The following is a 19,405-nucleotide window of genomic DNA, read 5'->3' on the forward strand; positions in this document are numbered from 1 at the left end:
AGGTCTAGGAAGTCGTTTCTCTCTCTGGCAGGAGGCGGGGTCTTTGCCGCACGCCGCGAAATCTGTGGGTGTAGACTGGATCCCGGCTGCAGGCGGAGTGGACAGGGAGGGACGGGTGGGTCCCGCGGCTGCTGTTCTGGACGAGAGTCCTCCGAGGCTGCGGCTCTCTGATCGAGAGGTGGCCATTCATTCGAGCGCAGGAGCGAGGGCCCCTTCGGGGGCTCTTAGGCACCGTGCCCAGGCTTGAGGGAGCACCGCCCCGCTCGTACCCCGGGCTGCTGCCGACCTTCTCTGAGCGGAGGGCGTCGCCCTTCTTCCACCCCGCTGCTCCGGTGCCCGCTGCCATGGCCTTTCCCCATCGGCCCGACGCCCCCGAGCTGCCTGACTTCTCCATGCTCAAGAGGCTGGCCCGAGACCAGCTCATCTATCTGCTGGAGCAGGTCAGTCCCCGCCACGCCTGGGGCCTTTTCTGCATCAACAGTTTAGCGCTCACTGGACGCCTAATTCTTCCTGAGTCCCCTTATCTTGTTCCAGGCCGTTGGTATTGTCCTTGGAGCTTCTGTGGCAGGTCTTAGGTGAAGCATTTAGGGAGGAAAAGGAGAGGGCAGTAAGAGCCGCTTGGGACCTAGCAAAGAGTCCCAACAATGAAGTCACTTTGGTATGCAAGGGAGACACCAGTTGTGCCCCGCATCACTGGGGATGGAAAGATGGTTAAGACATCTTTGTCCTTAAGGGTCTACTCCAGTAGGAGCCCAGTGAAACAGAGATTACCACACAGGGGGCGCCGTCTGGTAAATGGGTGATAGGTAGGATGCCAGAAGCGTTCAGAATAAGCAGACATTCCTAGCAGGAATGATCTGGGAATTTTAAGGAGCTGGATTGTGAAAAATAAGCATATTTTCCTTGGAGAAGGAGGAGCATATTCCAGGCAGATGGACTGGTTTGTAGGAGCAAAGTTGAGGAACCGGGGAAGGACAAGTTGTATACAGGGAGGAGAGCTATCAGAAGTTAACCAGTAGGCATTAGGCAGCCCCTGAAGATTTTCTTTCCCCATTTAAGGGGTGAAGCAATACTTGAAGATGATTATCTGTGGGTTGGAGTAACTGAGCAACAGGAATGCTAGTTAGGAGACTATAGATCAGGCAAAATTAGTGACCGTGGGGTTGAAGGGAAAGGATGGATTTTTAAGTCATGGAATGTCAAAGATTTACTGATTGTGAAGGTTGAGCGAGAAGCAAAGCTGAGTTTGAGATTTTTATTGTGTTAATAGGAAAACAACGTTGTTGCTATAGTTGTAATGCATTATGTGTATATTTATTTGTTTAATGTCCAGATTCCCTACTATATCAGAAAGTCCTTGAGAACAAAGAACGTGTCTGTTCTGTTCAACGCTGTGTACGCAGGGAGTACCTAGCTTGGAGTTAAGCACATAGCATGTATTTAATAAATATTCTTTAAATGAACATGGAATCGAAATGAAAAAAAAAATGAATTAAAGGGACAGGTTGACTGGATAGGGTGAAGTGAAGATGCTAGTAGGAAATACTGCTTGTAGCATCCAGCAGATAGAAACGTAGAGCCGCAGCTGGATGCAGATGGGGACTCAAAAGAATCTCGGAGAACTCGGGATCTGGAACCAAGTTTTATATCATTTATATGCCTCGTCATGATAGCACAGTGACTTACACATAAAAGACTCTCAAATGTGTGAGGAATTGAAAAGAGATGCTACTTAACACTGCTAATAGGTGAGAAGCACATGAAAGAGAGTAAATGAGACCAAGGATGGGTACTTGTACAGGGAACTCAGGAGGAGCTGCCCACAAGGGCAACTCACTGTGGCCAGTGCAGGTGTCTGTGCAAGAATTTGCCCTTCATGCTGGCACTTTTTCTGACTTAATTCTTGTTGACAAAAAAAAAAAAAAAAAAATTCTTGTTGACAGGCACTGCTGGTCTGGCTTGAAACCTCAGAATCCTCTTTGACTCTCCTTCCCCGCCTCACGTTTAACTGAATCAGTTGCTGAGTCCTAAGAATATTTCCTCACACCTGACTTTATTTTTTATTTTTATTTTTTTTACACCTGACTTTAGAGATTATAACACACATTACAAAGAAGATAGTAAGGGAAAGTATAAAGAGAAAAAAATCACATCCAATGAACAGATACAAGCACTGTTAACTGTTAATTTCTTTCAGTTATTTAAGAAATTCTCTTACACATTCCATGTATCCTTAGCATATTTTTGTTGACCACACCACTAGCTTCAATCAGGTCCTCATTCATTGCTCCACTCTTGGTCTGCTTGGACTATTGCTTTAACCACAGAAGTGGACTCCCTGCCTCTGATTTCTCATGTCTCCAATCCATTACATCCACAGTGCCCAGATTTATCTAACTAAAACTTCCAGCTGAGTGGATGCTTCAAGGTACAAAAACTTTCTGTTTTCCCTTGTTCATAGAGGATCAACTCCAAATTCCCTAACCAGACTCTGGGGTCCTTCATGCTCCAGTTCCAGTCACCTATTTCAATCCTGTTTCCCACCTTCCCCCTACATCAAGATTTCCTGGCCTTGGTGCCACTGACATATGGGGCCAGCTAATACTTTGTTGTGGGACTGTCCCATACACTACAAGACTTTTAGCAGTATCTCTAACCTCTACCCACTAGATGCCAGTAAAACCCCCTGCCCCAAGTCAGATAACCAAAAATGTCTCCAGACAATGCCAGATGTCCCCATGGGGCAGAACCATCCCTGCTTGAGAACCATTTCCCTACACTTAACCTTAGGCATCAGCCAGACCGAATTGCTTGTTCTGTCCTTACTCTGTCTGTGGCCTTTGCTGGATTGCCATCTTAGATCACTGCCAATGCCCTACTCATTTGTCAAGACCTAGTTGAGAGCTAACTTCTAACCACTTCCCTCTCTTTGCCACTCATTGTGACCCCTCATTCCCTGGGCAGATGAGACACAGCAGCAGTAGAAGGGATGCAGGAATCAGATGGCAGGGATTTGGATGGGAGAGTGGATGGGTGGGTTTGGACTGTTCTGGGCTAAGTTTTCTGCTTTGAACATGGGTTATTTTTGTAATTAGAAGAAAAAACACTACTTAAACAGAGGTGACAGTTGAGGGGTTGCCAGATGCAAAGGGGGGCTTTGTTTGGTGTGGCTTTGTCCAACAGTCAATAGAGATTATTGGGAGGCAGAGTGGAGAACAGAGCAATGATGCAGAACAAGGTCATGGGCAAGCAGGAGTGTTGAGGACTTAACCTTCGAGAAGGTAAAGTAACTTTCCACCGGTACAGAAAATGAGAAGACAAACGAGGCGAATATATAAAGAAATGTCCACTGTGGCCACAGATAATAAATAAGGTGTTGGGGTAAATGATATGATGCCTAGGGTACCTCCAACTCAGTTTGTGCTTTTATTAAGTGGATGGCTGGATGAGCTCTTAGCTGAGGGAGCATGTGTGACCTATGAGTGACCCAAGGTACTGTGTTCAGCTTCCAGGAAAAAAGGACTTGTTCATTGAGGCAGATCTCATGAGCCCCTTGGATCGGATCGCCAATGTCTCCATTCTGAAGGTACCCGCCCCCTTTCCCAGTGGACTTGGGCTCCTCTTTCCTCATGAAGCAGGTTTTTTTTTTTTTTTTTTAATGTTAATAAATGAACAGTACAAATTACTAAGGAGTGCCTGCCCTTTTAGGTAAAATGCAGGGTAGCTGAATTGGGTGGACAAAGGGGATTTAATGTTGTTGTTTGGGTTGTTACTGAATTGTTTGGTTTGGTTTTTTTTTTTTTTTTTTACCTGTTGACAGTTTGAGGAAAGTTCAGTGGGATGGTTGTCAGGGAGGCAGTTTGATTCCTAGAAGTAGCATGAAGAGGAGCCCTTACAGAAGTCCTCTCTGTGTCCTGCTGTGGGTTTCCAAGCTTTTATTGCATTGTCTTGTTGGGTTCTCTCTGTAGCAACACGAAGTAGACAAGCTGTACAAGGTGGAGAGCAAGCCAGCCCTCAGCTCCAATGAACAGTGAGTGTCTGGGAAAGTTCATCTGGGCTCCAGGCTGGAGGAGGTCCCAGCACCTATGCCTCCTGTCCTTGGCTGGGATCTGGCACCGTATTTGTGATGTGGTTCACCTTCCCGTACTTGCACAAGTTCATGCCTAGGTTATGCTGTGCCGTCTTAATTGGTCTTCCTTCTGCATGTTCTCCCTTTCCTGTCCTCTTCTCTCTCTAATCCGGTCAGCCATCTCTAGCCAGATTGATTAATCTTTGAAAAATATTTTCTTTTTTTTTATTTTAAAGATTTATTTTTATTTATTTATGATAGACATAGAGAGAGAGGCAGAGACACAGGCAGAGGGAGAAGCAAGCTCCATGCCAGGAGCCCGACGCGGGACTCGATCCCAGGACTCCAGGATTGCGCCCTGGGCCAAAGGCAGGCGCGAAACCACTGAGCCACCCAGGGATCCCTGAAAAATATTTTCATTATGCTCTTCTCAGGAACCTTTGAGGCTTCCTTTAGTTACTGATTAAAATCCAGATTGTACTTTGTAAAAAAATAAAAAAATAAATAAAATCCAGATTGCTCACCACAGATTCCAAGGCTATCTCCAGTGAGGCTCACATTGTCTTTCCAGCCTGGTCTTTCATGTGTCCCCTCAAGCCTCTGCTTGACACACACTTTCTTTTCTTTTTTTTAAGTTGTATTTATTTAAGTAATCTCTACACCCAATGTGGAGCTTGAGCTCATGACCCCAAGATCAAGAGTCACATGCTCCATTGACTGAGCCAGTGGGGCAACCAACTGTGTGCACATGCCTTTGCCCTCTGGCCATGCCATTCACTCTGCCTGCCCTTGCTGCTCCTGCAAAAAATACCTGGCCTTGGGATACCTGGGTGGCGCAGCGGTTTGGTGCCTGCCTTTGGCCCAGGGCGCGATCCTGGAGACCCGGGATCGAATCCCACGTCGGGCTCCCGGTGCATGGAGCCTGCTTCTCCCTCTGCCTGTGTCTCTGCCTCTCTCTCTCTCTCTCTCTCTGTGTGTGACTATCATAAATAAATAAAAATTAAAAAAAAAAAAAAACCTGGCCTTGGGATGCCTGGGTGGCTCAGTGGTTGAGCATCTGCCTTCAGCTCAGGTCATGATCCTGGGGTCCTGGGATTGAGTCTTGCATCAGGCTTCCTGCGGGGAGCCTACGTTTCTGCCTCTCTCTCTCTGTTTCTTATGAATAAATAAAGTCTTAAAAAAATCGCTGGCCTTCAGAGCCCAGCACCACCTCCTCCATGAAGTTCTGTGTCGCCATCCCAGTCCAGGGTTTCCATGGTGTTTAGTGTTTGTCCTGCTCACTTGGCACGTAGTCACAGACAGCCTGTTTCTGGCCTTCATTTTTATTTTTTTTGTATTTGTCAAACTTAAGTAATGTTCATTCTCCCCTTAGAGGAAAAAGTTCTCCAGGATACATGGAGAGTACCTCCATGAACCTCTATTTGAAAAACACTATTTTATATACTATCTTGGAACTTTTTTTAACACTTGACCATTATTATGCTCCATACATGTGTGTATCTTATTTTGCCCAATAGATTGTAAATTATGTGAGGGCAGGAGCTCCTGGGGCCCACATGGGGCCCGTAAGTACCTGCAGCACCAATGTACCTCTCGTACTGAAGGGAGTTTTCTGTGCATGGTATGTGGTAGGCCAAGAGAGCTGGCATGGCTTTGGCTAGGATGAGAACTATCAGCCTGGCAAGAAGAGCAAATGAAGAGTTGACATTGTTTCTGTTTCTTCAAAGCTGCTATCACCAACTTCATGATTTTTCCTCACTGAGGTTTTTTGTTTTGTTTTGTTTTTTTCCTTTCTCTCCCACAGGCTGTGCTTCTTGGTCCGACCTCGCATCAAGAACATGCGATACATTGCCAGTGAGTATGCCATGGCGTTACGTGTAACTAAGACCTAGGAAAGAGTGGCCAAGATTAAGGGCCTAGGCCATAAGGACCTTTTAATGAGAAAATATGGTTCAAATTGGCCATACCACTTGAAGAGGATGTCTACTTCCTTGCTTCTAGTCTTAACAAAGGGCCCGTGATTTTCTAGGTTGCTTTCCTTCTGTTTGTAGGTCTTGTCAATGCTGACAAAATGGCTGGCCGAACTCGAAAATACAAAGTGATCTTCTGCCCTCAGAAGGTGAGTTTGGGTTCTGGTGGGAGTAGGGGAGGGTAGATCAGGATGAAAGGCTGGGAAGGGGCAAGGGGCCAATAGCTGTGTCTCCCCCAAAACAAATTATGTGTGACTGAACAAAATACCTATTCCCATCTTGTCATTAACGTGGTCTTGATTATTTAGCAGAGGGTCTGTTGTCAAACCACCCCAGTTACAGATTGTGGAATTGTGAGAGGGAGTGTCTATGTAGACTTCTTCTGAAGCAGAACCTGCTGTGTATCCCTTCTAACTCAGATTTCTGTATAGTAATGTGCACGATGTTATGGCATTCCAGTGATTTTGTCCCTTTGTCCCTTTAACAGTAAGTACAATAAATCATTATTCCTCCATGCTCATTCAAGGCATGTGACCAACTGCCCCTGGGATACTAGAGCCATACTAATGTACTTTGAAAAAGCCTTTTCTTACACAAAAAAGGAAGCTTAGAGACCATTTTACTCTACCCCAGCTTTGAGGAGTGGAGGGAAGGAAAGCCCACAGTCAAGCAGGGAGTTCACATCTTCAGGCTAGGTCCCTTCCATCTTTTTTAGCTCAATAATTGTAGTGTTTGGTGATAGTCGCATTGCCGTTCCCTGATTCCATCAAGTTCCCTCACTCCCATGTCAGCAAGGTGCATTATGGGTACATCCTCATCTTACATACAGGGCCTGCTTTAGGCCTATAAAGCTATACCAAGTAGTTTATGCTGCATGGAGAGCAGATAGAAAATAAAGTTGAAAGGACAGAGATTTGTTCTTTTTCTTTTTCTTTTTTCCCTTTTACTTATTTTTAAAAGATTTTGTTTATTCATTAAGACAGAGAGATACAGGGCAGCCTGGGTGGCTCAGTGGTTTAGTGCTGCCTTCAGCCCAGGGTGTCATCCTGGAGACTCGGATCGAGTCCCACGTTGGGCTCCCTGCGTGGAGCCTACTTCTCCCTCTACCTGTGTCTCTGCCTCTCTCTCTTCTCTGTCTCTCTCATGAATAAATAAATAAAATCTTTAAAAAAAAAAGAGAGAGAGAGAGAGAGACAGCATGAGCACGGGGAGAATCAGAGAGAGAAGGAGAAGCAGAGTCCCCGCTGAGCCAGGGGCCCGACTTGGGGCTCAGTCCCAGGACCAGGAGATCATGACCTGAGCCAAAAGCAGGTACTTAACCATCTGAACCACCCACGCACCCTGATTTATTCTTTTCCAATCTTTCCCAAAAAACTCTAGAGAAAGTAGAAGCAGTAGCTCAGTCTCAAACACTAAAGCCAAACTGGATGTGAATCCTTGCTTTATCATTATAACCTGTGTGATCTTGGATAAGTTACTTACCTGCTCTGTGCCTCAGTTTTCTCATCTATAAAATGGAGTTGATAGTACTTACCTTTTTTTTTTTTTTGACATAACAGGGCTGAGCATGTTACTTTATTTTAATTTCAGTATAGTTAACATACAGTGTTTTATTAGTTGCAAGAGTACAATATTGTGATTCAACAATTCCGTACATTACTCAGTGCTCATCACAATGAGTGCAGTCTTGATCCCCATCACCCATTCCTCTCATCTCCCAACTCACCTCCCCTCTGGTTACCATCAGTTTGTTCTCTCTAGTTAGTCTGATTTTTAGTTTGTCTCTTTTTTTCTTTGTTCTTTTGTTTAAGTTCCACACTTGAATGGCATCATACAGTATTTGTCTTTCTCTGACAGACTTAATTCACTTAGCATTATATTCTCTAGCTCCATCCATGTTGTTACAAATGGCAAGTCCTTACCTCTTTTAAATGACTTTCAGTTTTTGTTACAAAATCTAGTGAAATCACAGGCTTATATTGTTTTCTCATCATGTAAAAGAAATAAGAAAGAGCTAATGATCTTCCTTTGAAGATCATTTGAAGATTTGTAGCACAATCTTACTGCTATTTATCCTACTGAGAAATGTATCAAGTATAATGTCATTACCAGGGCAAGAAATTATTAAGTAAGATAACCAGTTGGAATTATAGGTTACTTTAAATGTTACTAAAGGAGCTGTGACAATAAATTCTAGTTCTTGGAGTCTTAAAAAACAAAAACAAAACTTTTTTTTTTTAAAGATTTTATTTATTTATTTTGAGAGACACAGAGACAGAGACAGAGACACAGGCAGAGGGAGGAGGCTCCATGAGGGAGCCTGATGCGGGACTCAATCCTGAGGCTCCAGGATCACGCCCTGGGCCGAAGGCAGGAGCTTAAACTGCTGAGCCACCCAGGAACACCCCCCCCCCTTTTTATTTTAAGATTTTATTTATTCATGAGAGACCCACAGAGAGAGACTTTTTTCAAATTATACTTCCAACGACAGATTTGTTCAAAGAGGGAATAGAACATGTTGGTAATAGTTTTAAATAATCCTACAAGCCTCCCTATTGCACAGAAAAACAAAATTTTTTTTTTTTTTAAGATTTTATTTATTTATTCATGAGAGAGAGAGAGGCAGAGACAGAGGCAGGAGAGAAGCAGGCTCCATGCAGGGAGCCCGATATGGGACTCGATCCTAGGACTCCAGGATCACGCCCTGGGCAGAAGGCAGACGCCAAACCGCTGAGCCACCCAGGGATCCCCAAAATTGGTATTTTGATGAATTTTCTCCATCTCATATCCTATTTAGATTCTTTGACTTAATTTTATATCATAACACAATCTCCCTCAATAGCTGTATTCTCTCTCTCTCTTCCTGAGACTCCTTTTGTTAATTATGAAGATTAGCAGGTTTGATCTGGGCTCTGGGATTCCAAGTATTTCACCTTCCCACTTATCTCAAAGGAAGAAGTGACCCGGGCCTCTTCCCCTCCTTGATTAGGCATTCACCTGTGTTTCTGGCCCCATGCCCATATTCCTTCTCTACTGTCCTGCTTTGTTGGGTAGATTCTTTTTTTTTTTTTCTCCCAAGATTTTATTTGTTTATTCATTAGAAACACAGAGAGGCAGAAATATAGGCAGAGGGAAAAGCAGGCTCTGGACAGAGAGCCCGATGTGGGACTCGATCCTAGGACCCTGGGATCACAACCTGAGCCAAAGGCAGAGGCACAACCACTGAGCTACCGAGGTGCCCCTGTCAGGTAGATTCTTTGTCTTCTGTCTTCAACTACATCTGTCCCTTCTAAAGAATTCTTCCTACTTCATGTCTTCTCCCAATTAGGGACTCTCCCTTCTGTTGAGTGAAGAGTTCTTGTTGTCACTCTCCTGCATCCTCACTAGATCCCAAACCCTTGAGGGCTCTGTTGTCAAATCCAGTGATGCCTGATTCCCTCCCGTCCTGCCTAATGTCTCTGGCATTTGACACTGTTGCCTGTTCCTCCTGAAATGGACCTTTGCTGCCTTGGGAGGCACCGTGTCCCCCGTTCCTGCCTCTGTGTCATCTTTCTGTCTTCCCTGCCAGGTTGTGCCCTATGCACCCTTTTAGTTTGCTGTTCCCTGGAATCCTGTCCACAGTGCTCATGTCCCTTTGTGTTCTTCTCTCTTGGGCAAATCACCCACTTTAAATATTCTGTGCCATTCACCCCTAGCCTGGATCTCCAGATCTCTTAATGATTCCAGGGGTCCCCTGGACCCATCCTCCCCTGACCTCCTTCCACACCAGTGCCCCTTCCCTGCTGCCTGCCCCACCTCCCCTGTTTCTGGGGTACATTGGGTCCTCCCTCCTACATCTGAGTGCAGGACTCACCCTTCGGGGACAGCTGAAATACCTTCTCCTTTGTGGTGCTTTCCAGTCTTGCAGGGAGGAAAGAGCTATGGACTTAATACCTAAATAAAGTGGGTAAAGGGAAACAAAGCGCTGGGCTGAATTGTTCCAGTGGTCATCCCTATGAGTCCACGTTCTCTTGTCTCCGTCACTGGGTCCAGTAGGTGTTGTCCTTGGTGCCCACAGAGGAACACCAGAAAGATGAAAAGAACAGAAAAGAAGGTGGTCACCAGCTGCTCCCTCTTGTCTTTCAGTTTCACGCATGTGAGATGGTGCTGGAGGAAGAGGGGGTCTATGGAGGTGAGAAGAGGCAGCCGCAAGTGGAGACGGGGAGAACATAACGCTATACCCCCCCCCCCCACTCTACATGTTGGCCCTGGGAGGAGGGGAGCTCCCCCCCAGGGGGAGGGGGACAAGGCCCTGAAGGGAAGGCTGAAGGAGACGCCAGGTACCACCATTCCTCCGTCCCAAGACTCCCCTGAGAAGACTGCCTTCTCTCCCTCTGTGCTGCATGCATCGCTGACCCGAGCACGGAGCTCCTGCTGCAGATCCTGCCCTAGTGCCAGAATCTTCAGGGCCTTCTGCAGTCAGCCCCTTCCTGTCTCCTCAGCCTCACCGTGTGCAGCTCCCTTCTCTCTCCTGACTCTCTATCCTTCAGCCATGGGCACTTCCCACTTGGTTTTTCTGTGGCTTAGAATATTCTCCGCCCTCAGCTTTTTTTTTTTTTTTTTTTTTCCATACCAAAATCTTACTCAAATTCTAAGCGTAAATATTGGCTCTTTAGGGAAGTCTTTCCTGGACTCCTAAACTTTTCCTCTACCCTGCATAGCTGAGGTGGAGGTTCGATCCCTGAACTATCTGTGCTCCCAGATTGCTGTTCTACTTGTTTGGAGCACACCTAGAATGAGGTGTATCTGGTGTGTTCCTCGCTTACTAGATTGGGATTCTCTGGCGGAAGCTGGGAGCATGTTCGTTCCATTCACATACCCCTGGTGCTCGGCCTAGTGCCTGCACACATGTGGCTTCCTGCCAGTATTTGTTGAGTAGTGAATGAGTGTCCCCTCAGCACATTTGGTGGGTACTCAGATGAAGACACATTGCGTAGCAGGCTGTCATGTGCATGTCTCTTTCTGTTAACAGACCATGGACTCCTTTAAGGCTCAGGCTGGGTCTTACTTGTCTCTGAGTGTCCTGTGCTCAGTGTGGTGGTGGGCATGTGGCGGCGCTCAGATGTTTCTATGTCACTGTGGCAGACCCTCTTTCTCCCGCCATGGAGCCCCATGCCTTCCATGGGGAGGCTGACTTGCCCTGTTCCCACAGATGTGAGCTGCGACGAATGGGCCTTTTCTTTGCTGCCTCTTGATGTGGATCTGTTGAGCATGGAGCTGCCAGAATTTTTCAGGGACTACTTCCTGGTAAGTGCAGGGTCTTTGGGTCTTGGCATCGACAGGCAGGGACAGGTGGGGTCCAGTGAGCTAGCAACATTGATGTAACCTTCATGCCATTCCTATAATTTATCATGAGGGGAGAGCATTTTGTGGGTTGAGTGCTACTGGTTGCTGTCCACCAGTAGGGGCCAATCAGAAAGCTTTCAGACAGTCCCCACACCCTGCCTTCCTGCTCCAGGGTTTCTAGGGCTAGCCCCTTTCCAGATGGGTCTGTTGGGTTGAGCCATATCTCCGTGCAGGAAGGAGATCAGCGCTGGATCAACACTGTGGCACAGGCCTTGCACCTTCTCAGCACCCTCTACGGACCGTTTCCTAACTGCTACGGAATTGGCAGATGCACCAAGGTGGGCACTAGCAGGGCCCTTGTCCTAATAGCCCCTATTTTACCTGTTCTATGCCCACCATGGACTGCCCACAGGCATCTGCAATAAGATGCAGATTCTTTGGCTTGCTTTTATTGTTCCAGAATAGTTCCTCAGAGAGGAGGACTTATGTGACTAGCACTCCTGAGTCTTATCTTTGGGGTTGGAAATCGTCCTTCATCGGCAGGGGAGAGGTTGGGAGGGGTGGGCCCAGATGGATGTGTAGTGGGTAGTAGTGTTAATAGTGAGCTCCCCTCAGCTAGTGCTGGCTGGGGTCAAGGAGAGATGTTATGTGGAAAAGAGTTGGTGGGGCTGCAGCAAGGACCTGGTCACCAGACTGAGATTGTCTTGGTCCCTGGCAGATGTCATATGAATTGTGGAGGAGACTAGAAGAGGAGGAGGATGGTGAAACCAAGGGCCGAAGGCCAGAAATTGGACATATCTTCCTCTTGGACAGAGGTAAATGCTGCTCAGCACTCCTGTTGTCTTTGGACCCTCGAGGACATGGGTGGCTCAGTTAGGACCATTGGTTTGGGGCTATGAATGCCAGCGTTGACCAGGAGCACGGCACTTGGGCCCCGTGGCGGCACCTGAGCCGGGCAGCCGCGTAGGTCAGGGAGGATCCTCACGGCTGGGGATCTCGGTTTCAGATGTGGACTTTGTGACAGCACTTTGCTCCCAGGTGGTTTACGAGGGCCTGGTGGATGACACCTTCCGCATCAAGTGCGGTAAGTGGCATCCTGGCAAGGTGGAGGGGGTCCTCGGCTCCCGAGGTCTCTTACCTGGGCCGGGACCTCTGGAGATCCTCATAGCTGCTCCCTCTGCTCTCAAGGGAGTGTCGACTTTGGCCCAGAAGTCACATCCTCTGACAGGAGCTTAAAGGTTCTACTCAATGCTGAGGACAAGGTGAGGGGGGGCTGGCTACTGGCCGTGGATTGCTGTGGGCCCCACTCTGGGTGGGGAGGCTGAGTCTGTGGGAGACGGATTCCCCGCTAGGAACGAGCATACCCCAGAGCTCAGTCGCTGGTACTTGTCATGCATCCATGCTGCCAGCTCCGCTTTCTCTGTGCTTTTGCTAGAACAGAACACACCTCTTGTGCTCTGGTCACACTACCGAGGGAGGAGGGACTAGTTAGGGTTCTCTGGTAAGTTGTTGCTGGCTTGTTCCCCTTGCAGGTGTTTAATGAGATTCGTAATGAGCACTTCTCCAACGTCTTTGGCTTTTTGAGTCAGAAGGCCCGGAACTTGCAGGCTCAGTATGACGTGAGGTCCAAGCCCGGGGTCCTCTGTTTCGTTTCCCCAATGGCTTCCCAAGGCGGCTGACAACCCTAATGCGATGACAGCCCCCTGTCTTTTCTCTTGGAATCGGGGAGACTGAGGGAGGGTGGTGGTGTCTCGTGTCTGAGGGCTGGGAGAGCTTGACCTTGTGAGGATTTCCCCCAGCGCCGGAGAGGCATGGACATCAAGCAGATGAAGAACTTTGTGTCCCAGGAGCTCAAGGGACTGAAACAGGAGCACCGCCTGCTGAGCGTCCGTAGGTTTCAGCCGGAGGGGAGGGCGAGGGGCTGCTACAGAAGAGATCTGCCCTGGGAGAGAGCTCTGTTCACCCAGCAGATAATGATCTTGTTTCACCTGAAATGGGACGAAGTGCTTCTGCATTTTGCCTTAAGAACTTTATATTTTTGGGACTCCTGGGTGGCTCAGTGGGTTAAGCGTCTGCCTTCAGCTCAGGTCATGATCCCGGGGTCCTGGGATTGAGCCCCACATCGGGCGCCCTGCTCAGTGGGGAGCCTGCTTCTCCCTTTCCCTCTGCTGCTCCCCCTGCTTGTGCTCTTTTCCTCTCTCAAATGAGTGAATAATACCTGAAAAAAAAGTTTTTCTGGATAATAAAGGCATATTCTTCTAGAACTGGGAATGTGTCTGCTTGCTTTTTGTCCTGTCTGCAGATATTGGGGCCTGTGAATCGATCATGAAGAAGAAGACTAAGCAGGACTTCCAGGAGCTCATCAAGACTGAGCATGGTAGCTGCGGTGGCCGTGCCCAGCTCCATTCCGTGCTTCTGCTTCCCTTGCTCCCAGCACCTTCCCATCCAGCAAAGATGCCATCTGGCTCCTTCTAGCTGGTGCTGGCTGGGTGGAATGCTGGTTCCTGTTAGGAGTCCTGGGGGCCCCTTAACCCACCCCAAGCATGGAGAAAGATGGGGAGACAGACACCTGTTAGCATACATGGCAACAGCTGAGCTGCATGCCCTATAATGTGCTCTCCTCTGCTTACTCCCAGCGCTGCTGGAGGGCTTTAACATCCGAGAGAGCACCAGCTACATTGAAGAACACATAGACCGGCAGGTGAGCAGATGGCCGGGGTTGCTGGGAACGGTGTGCCATGGGGTTGGCCTCCAGAAGGAAGAGGAGAGAAGAACATGTGTCATGAAACTTGAATTCTCTTTGACTCTCTTTCTGGGCAGGTGTCGCCTATAGAAAGCCTTCGCCTCATGTGCCTTTTGTCCATCACTGAGAATGGTGAGCCCCTGGAACCAGAGATGCCAGACTGAAAAATCATACCTCAGGGATAGAGCAAATCCTTTTGAATGACAGACATAATATCCTAGCAGACAGAACGTTTCCCAGTAATTTCATGGATTCTTTCCCCTGTAAAATAAAGCAGTTTTTGTTCCAAGTGAGACATCCTGAGGCTCTGGGGTGATTCACTGTCTCGACCCTAAGCAGGACCACACCCAGGGCCCCCAGAACAAGCCCAGTCACATCTTAGGACTGCAGGGGCACAGCGTAGAATGGTGTGTCTCTCTGTTTCATCCAGCCTCCTGCCTACAGCAAGGTTTCATAATAAAGACAGTCCAGGAAAGGGGTATAGCCAAACAATTTCATAAACGTTTCCAAAAGCTCAGATTCTGCGACCATCCGTGGCACAACTTTTAACCCCTTTACGCAATTTTTTCACCTGTTTGGGGTGTTTTGTTTTGTTTAATAAAGATTTTATTCATGAGAGACACTGAGAGAGGCAGAGACGTAGGTAGAGGGAGAAGCAGGCTCCCCTTTGCCTGATGTGGCACTTGATCCCAGGACTCCAGGATCACAACCTGAGCTGAAGGCAGATGCTAAACCATGGAGCCACCCATGTGCACCCCCTCCTTTTTTTAAATTGGAAGTACAGTTGACACACAATGGAAGCTTAGTTTCAGGTGTACAGCACAGGGTTAGGCAGGTATGTACGCTATGCTGGGCTCCCCACAAGTGCAGCTGTGACAGTACTATCGACTGTACTCCATGTGCTGTGCTGTTCGTCCCTGTGACTTGCTTGTCCTGTGACTCCGGGCCTGTCCTTCCCACCCCCTCTCCACCCCTTTTTGGCAACTGGTGTTGCCTGCTGAAGTCTTGCAGGTGGGGATGTGTCTTTGAGGCCGCTCTTTGCCCCCAGAGGAGCAGTTTGCTTATTCTACATCTCCTCGATTGTACTTGCAAGCCCATTCTTTGTACCTCACTGGAGGAAATCACCCCAGACTGCCCTTTCGGATCTTATCTGAACACTTGTCCTATTCCTCAGTAGTCTGTGAAGCAGTTTGTGGTGGTGCTGGCCCAAAGCCAGGAGGGAACTCGCCCAGGTCCCTCCTCCCTCCTGCCATGTCCCCCTGCCACCTCCACTGTGAGCAGTGCACCTTTCTGTGTCCCTCCCTCAGCACCCTCACAGGTCAGGGCTCGTCCTCAGAACTCTCAGATCCAGGCTTCGTCTCTCAGTGAGCAAGCTTAAGTTTAGGAGTCAGTTTATTTTATTATTTTTATTTTTAAAGATTTTATTTATTCATGAGAGACATAGAGAGAGAGGCAGACACATAGGCAGAGGCAGAAGCAGGCTCCCTGCGGGGAGCTCGATTCAGGACTTGATCCCAGAACCCTGGGATCATGCCCTGAGCCAAAGGCAAGATGCTTAACCACTGAGCCAACCAGGCACCCCTAGGAGTCAGCTTAAAATCAACTGGCTAGAGCCAAGGTTAACATTTACTGAGTCCTTCCTCCTGATACAGGTGTTTTGGGGCACAAGAGGGTGAGGGGGTTTGGCTATAGATTTCAGGATACCTCAGCTGGTGTTCGCATGAACCTGTCCTCTCTCTCTGATCCTCAGGTTTGATTCCCAAGGATTACCGATCTCTGAAAACACAATATCTGCAGGTAAGGCTGGGAGAGTGTGCTCTGGAGGGAGCTTGGTGGAGGGAGGACCTGGACATTTCTGAAAGAGGCAGAAGAAGAAATGGCCCATTTCTTGTCTACATCTCCATGTTGTTGCCACTCTGGCCTCCCTCTTAGAGCATCTTGGGACAGTCAACCTCTCAGCATACAGAGACCCTCCCATTGCCTTTGACTCCCCCACTCCCTGCTCTCTTGGTGGGTGGCCAGTGCTGGGAGAACTGGAGCCACTGAGCTTTTGGACCAGGTGGTGAGTTCTCACCCCTGGGGCTCACTTGCACTTGAACCATCTTGTGAGGATTTGATACGGCTTTCCTTCCAGATCTTTCTCCAGTCTTACCTCATCTGTGAAGCCCTCCCCAGCACCCTTACGTCAGTAGCTTTCTCTTTTCTCTCATAGTTTTGTGCTTTTTTTTTTTTTTTTTTTTTGTCCTTTGTTTGGTGTTTGGGTATTTCTTTAGGGCACAGAATGCATAGCCCTTCTGTCCCTCACTTCCATATTACCTAACAGTATTAGACCTTGGTGCAGCGGATGCTCAGTAAATGGCTGAATTGCATTTTCTTCAGAGCTATGGCCCTGAGCACCTACTAACCTTCTCCAATCTGCGGCGAGCGGGGCTCCTAACAGAGCAGGCCCCAGGGGACACCCTCACAGCTGTGGAGAGTAAAGTGAGCAAGCTGGTGACGGACAAGGCTGCAGGTGAGCAGGGAGCATGGAGAACCCCTTCCATGGCCATAGTCCTCCCTTCTCACAGCAGCCAGAGCACTCTGGGAGGGAGCAAATGAGCTGGCAAAGGACGATGTGATTCTTCACTCTTCCTGGCATTACTACTGCTTCTGCTAGTAGGAGCATGTTCCCTTTATTGAACACTCAACCATGTGCTGAGAACTGTAGATAACAGATTCTCACTTAATGCTAACAAATATAAGTGTATAACCTCCATTTTGTAGATAAGGAAACAGGCTGAGTGAGGTGAACTGACTTGTTCATAGTCTCTCAGTAGTAAATCAGGTTTGAACCCATGTCAGTTTGACTCCATGGCCCCACACACTTCATCGGTGAGCCCAGATCACCCTGTAGACTGTATTGAGTAAATAGCAGGTACCCTGCAGGAGGAGGAAGACTGTGGTGGGAAGAAGGGTGGTGAGTGTCTTGATTGGTTCCAGAGAATTTTGGGTGAGCGGCTCCTCAAAGAGGAGAAGGGTCTTGAGATGTGAGTAGTCCTGCTATTTGCCATTTCTGAATGGTATCGTCTGTGTCTGTGTCACGGAATCCATAGACCTTAGATGAAATCCAGCACAAGTTTCCTTCCCAGGAAAGATTACTGATGCCTTCAGTTCTCTGGCCAAGAGGAGCAATTTTCGTGCCATCAGCAAGAAGCTGAATTTGGTATGTAGAAACAGGATGAATGGGGAAGTCATGGGTCCAGTCCTTGGTGGAGTACTTTGAATCCCTTGGTGGAGTATATCTCTTTGTTGTTGTTTTTTTATAAAGGTCCTTTCATTTGGTAGCATTTAATCATGAGCTTAATCTAATGAGATAAGACATAGAGATTCATCCACTTAATAAACATGTAACAATCACCCACCAATGCCAGAGGATAGGCCAAGTGCCACATCAGTGAGAGACATGTCCCATGTCACCAGGGGAGCTTCAGAGGGCCATCTTCTTTCCAGTCTTTGATAGGGAGCACGGAGAGCTCATTCAGGAGAATCAGTGGGTACTGAGCAAAAGCTTTAATCTTTGGTTATGGATTCTTCCTTTTTTTTTTTTTTAAGGGCTTTTGCTGGTTTTCCCTTTAGCTGAAATAAGAACTGTTTTTTGGGATGTACTTTTCTTTAACCACATAAAGGGCTGGAGAGAGTAGTTGTCATGTGCCTCACATCATCCCCTTTGCCCTCAGATCCCACGTGTGGATGGCGAGTACGATCTGAAAGTGCCACGGGACATGGCATACGTCTTCAGTGGTGCCTACGTGCCCCTGAGCTGCCGAATCATCGAGCAGGTGAGAGCGACCCACTCCCATTCCTTGTTCACTCTCTGCTTTTTCTTGGTCCCTGGCCTGTCCCAACTTTTAACTACCCCAGTAGCTAACAAGAAATGTGACAGTTGGGCTGCTGTGACCTTCCCTTCCTAAGCCTACTCCTGTCTTAGACTTGCAACTGGTGCTCGTGCCTCCCAGGTGCTGGAGCGGCGAAGCTGGCAAGGTCTGGATGAAGTGGTGCGGCTGCTCAACTGCAGTGAGTTGGCATTCACAGGTGCGTGGCACTGGCCAGTGTGGGCAGGTGGGACGAGCAGAGGGCCGGGGCCACTGCCCAGCACCAGCACACCAGCGAAGATCTGAGTCTGGTCTGATCTCTGCAGACACGACCAAGGAAGACAAGGCTTCCAGCGAGTGCTTGCGCCTCATCCTGGTGGTGTTCTTGGGTGGTTGCACGTTTTCAGAGATCTCAGCCCTCCGGTTCTTGGGCAGAGAGAAAGGTAAGAGAGGGCAGAATGTGGGAGCCGGGGAACAGCAGGCAGCGCTCAGGAAGGTGGCTCAGTGGGCCTCTGGCTGCCACTGGCTGTAGTCAAGCTGTGGGCTAAAGAGCAGGGAGTCAAACTGTGGGCTGAAGAGCAGTTCCACTGGGTGCAGCAAGTCATCAGGCCCGTGAACATGGCACTGGTGCATCCATGTCTGCAACCTGCTGCCCTGGTCTGGAGCACTTGACGTGGCTTAGGCGTGGGGACCTCTGATCTGCTTAGTCACTGATGCTTGTGCTTTTGGCTCCGTAGGGTACAGATTCATTTTCCTGACAACAGCAATCACAAATAGTGCTCGCCTGATGGAGGCCATGAGTGAGGTGAAAGCCTGAAGTTCTTCCTGCCAGGGTTGACTCTTCCCTGGACACGTTTCCCAACAGGACACAGGAATTTGGTCCAGGCTGCTAACCAGGTGTCCACCAGCTACCCTACTAAGAGCTTAGGAGCTCAGAATTGACTTGGGACTTAGGGAAGTTATGAGGAGAAAGATCACTTCCTGCTGCCAGGATATTTCTTTTTTTGTTTATGAAGTATAGCTTGTGCTGAAAAAATACAAGGGGGAAGAGGTATCTTTTGCTAAATCTTGTTTGAGTATCATTGTAAATAAAGCCTCTACTCTCAAGTGTCATGTAGTTCTCGATGTGCACTTCCATCTTAGTGAAGCACCGGCAGAGGTGGGGAGGGGTAGGGTTTCATGTGTTCTGTGGCCTGGACTCCGCAGCAGCTCTGGGTCTGGTCTGGTTCTCTCCTGAAACTTGCCCTGTACCAGTGTTTCCTCAACCATGGAACGAAGGGGACGGACTAGGTAGATGAAAAGCAATCACCCTCTAACTCTAAAATACTGTAGCTCATCATACTTTATTTTTTTAAGTAAACCTTTGCCCAATGTGGGGCTCGAACTCATGACCCTGAGGTTAAGGCTTGTAGCGTCTCCCAAAAGAGCCAGCCCAGCGCCTCTTTTG

At 48.2% G+C, this 19,405-nt stretch overlaps 1 protein-coding gene across 2 annotated transcripts; it reads left to right on the top strand.

Annotated features, from left to right (window-relative positions):
- Positions 1-5: 5 nt before the first annotated feature.
- On the top strand, positions 6-19,071 carry VPS33B (VPS33B late endosome and lysosome associated). Of its 2 annotated transcripts, XM_025437131.3 has the most exons (23): positions 6-440; positions 3,506-3,586; positions 3,969-4,030; positions 5,874-5,923; positions 6,121-6,188; positions 10,165-10,210; positions 11,231-11,325; positions 11,598-11,702; positions 12,083-12,179; positions 12,371-12,448; positions 12,553-12,626; positions 12,897-12,983; positions 13,164-13,254; positions 13,667-13,741; positions 14,001-14,065; positions 14,185-14,239; positions 15,858-15,904; positions 16,487-16,619; positions 17,236-17,309; positions 17,824-17,925; positions 18,103-18,178; positions 18,285-18,401; positions 18,696-19,071. In XM_025437131.3, exons 1-23 carry the CDS (start codon positions 345-347, stop codon positions 18,773-18,775), a joined length of 1,854 nt encoding a protein of 617 aa, XP_025292916.1. In that variant the 5' UTR covers positions 6-344; the 3' UTR covers positions 18,776-19,071. The 2 variants fall into 2 exon arrangements, with proteins under 2 accessions (XP_025292916.1, XP_048964424.1); XM_049108467.1 differs by lacking the exon at positions 18,696-19,071 and having other exon boundaries at positions 25-440; positions 18,075-18,178.
- The last annotated feature ends 334 nt before the right edge of the window (positions 19,072-19,405 follow it).

Source organism: Canis lupus, chromosome 3, assembly GCF_003254725.2.
Source record: "Canis lupus dingo isolate Sandy chromosome 3, ASM325472v2, whole genome shotgun sequence".
In the NCBI taxonomy this organism is placed as follows: Eukaryota; Metazoa; Chordata; class Mammalia; order Carnivora; family Canidae; genus Canis; species Canis lupus.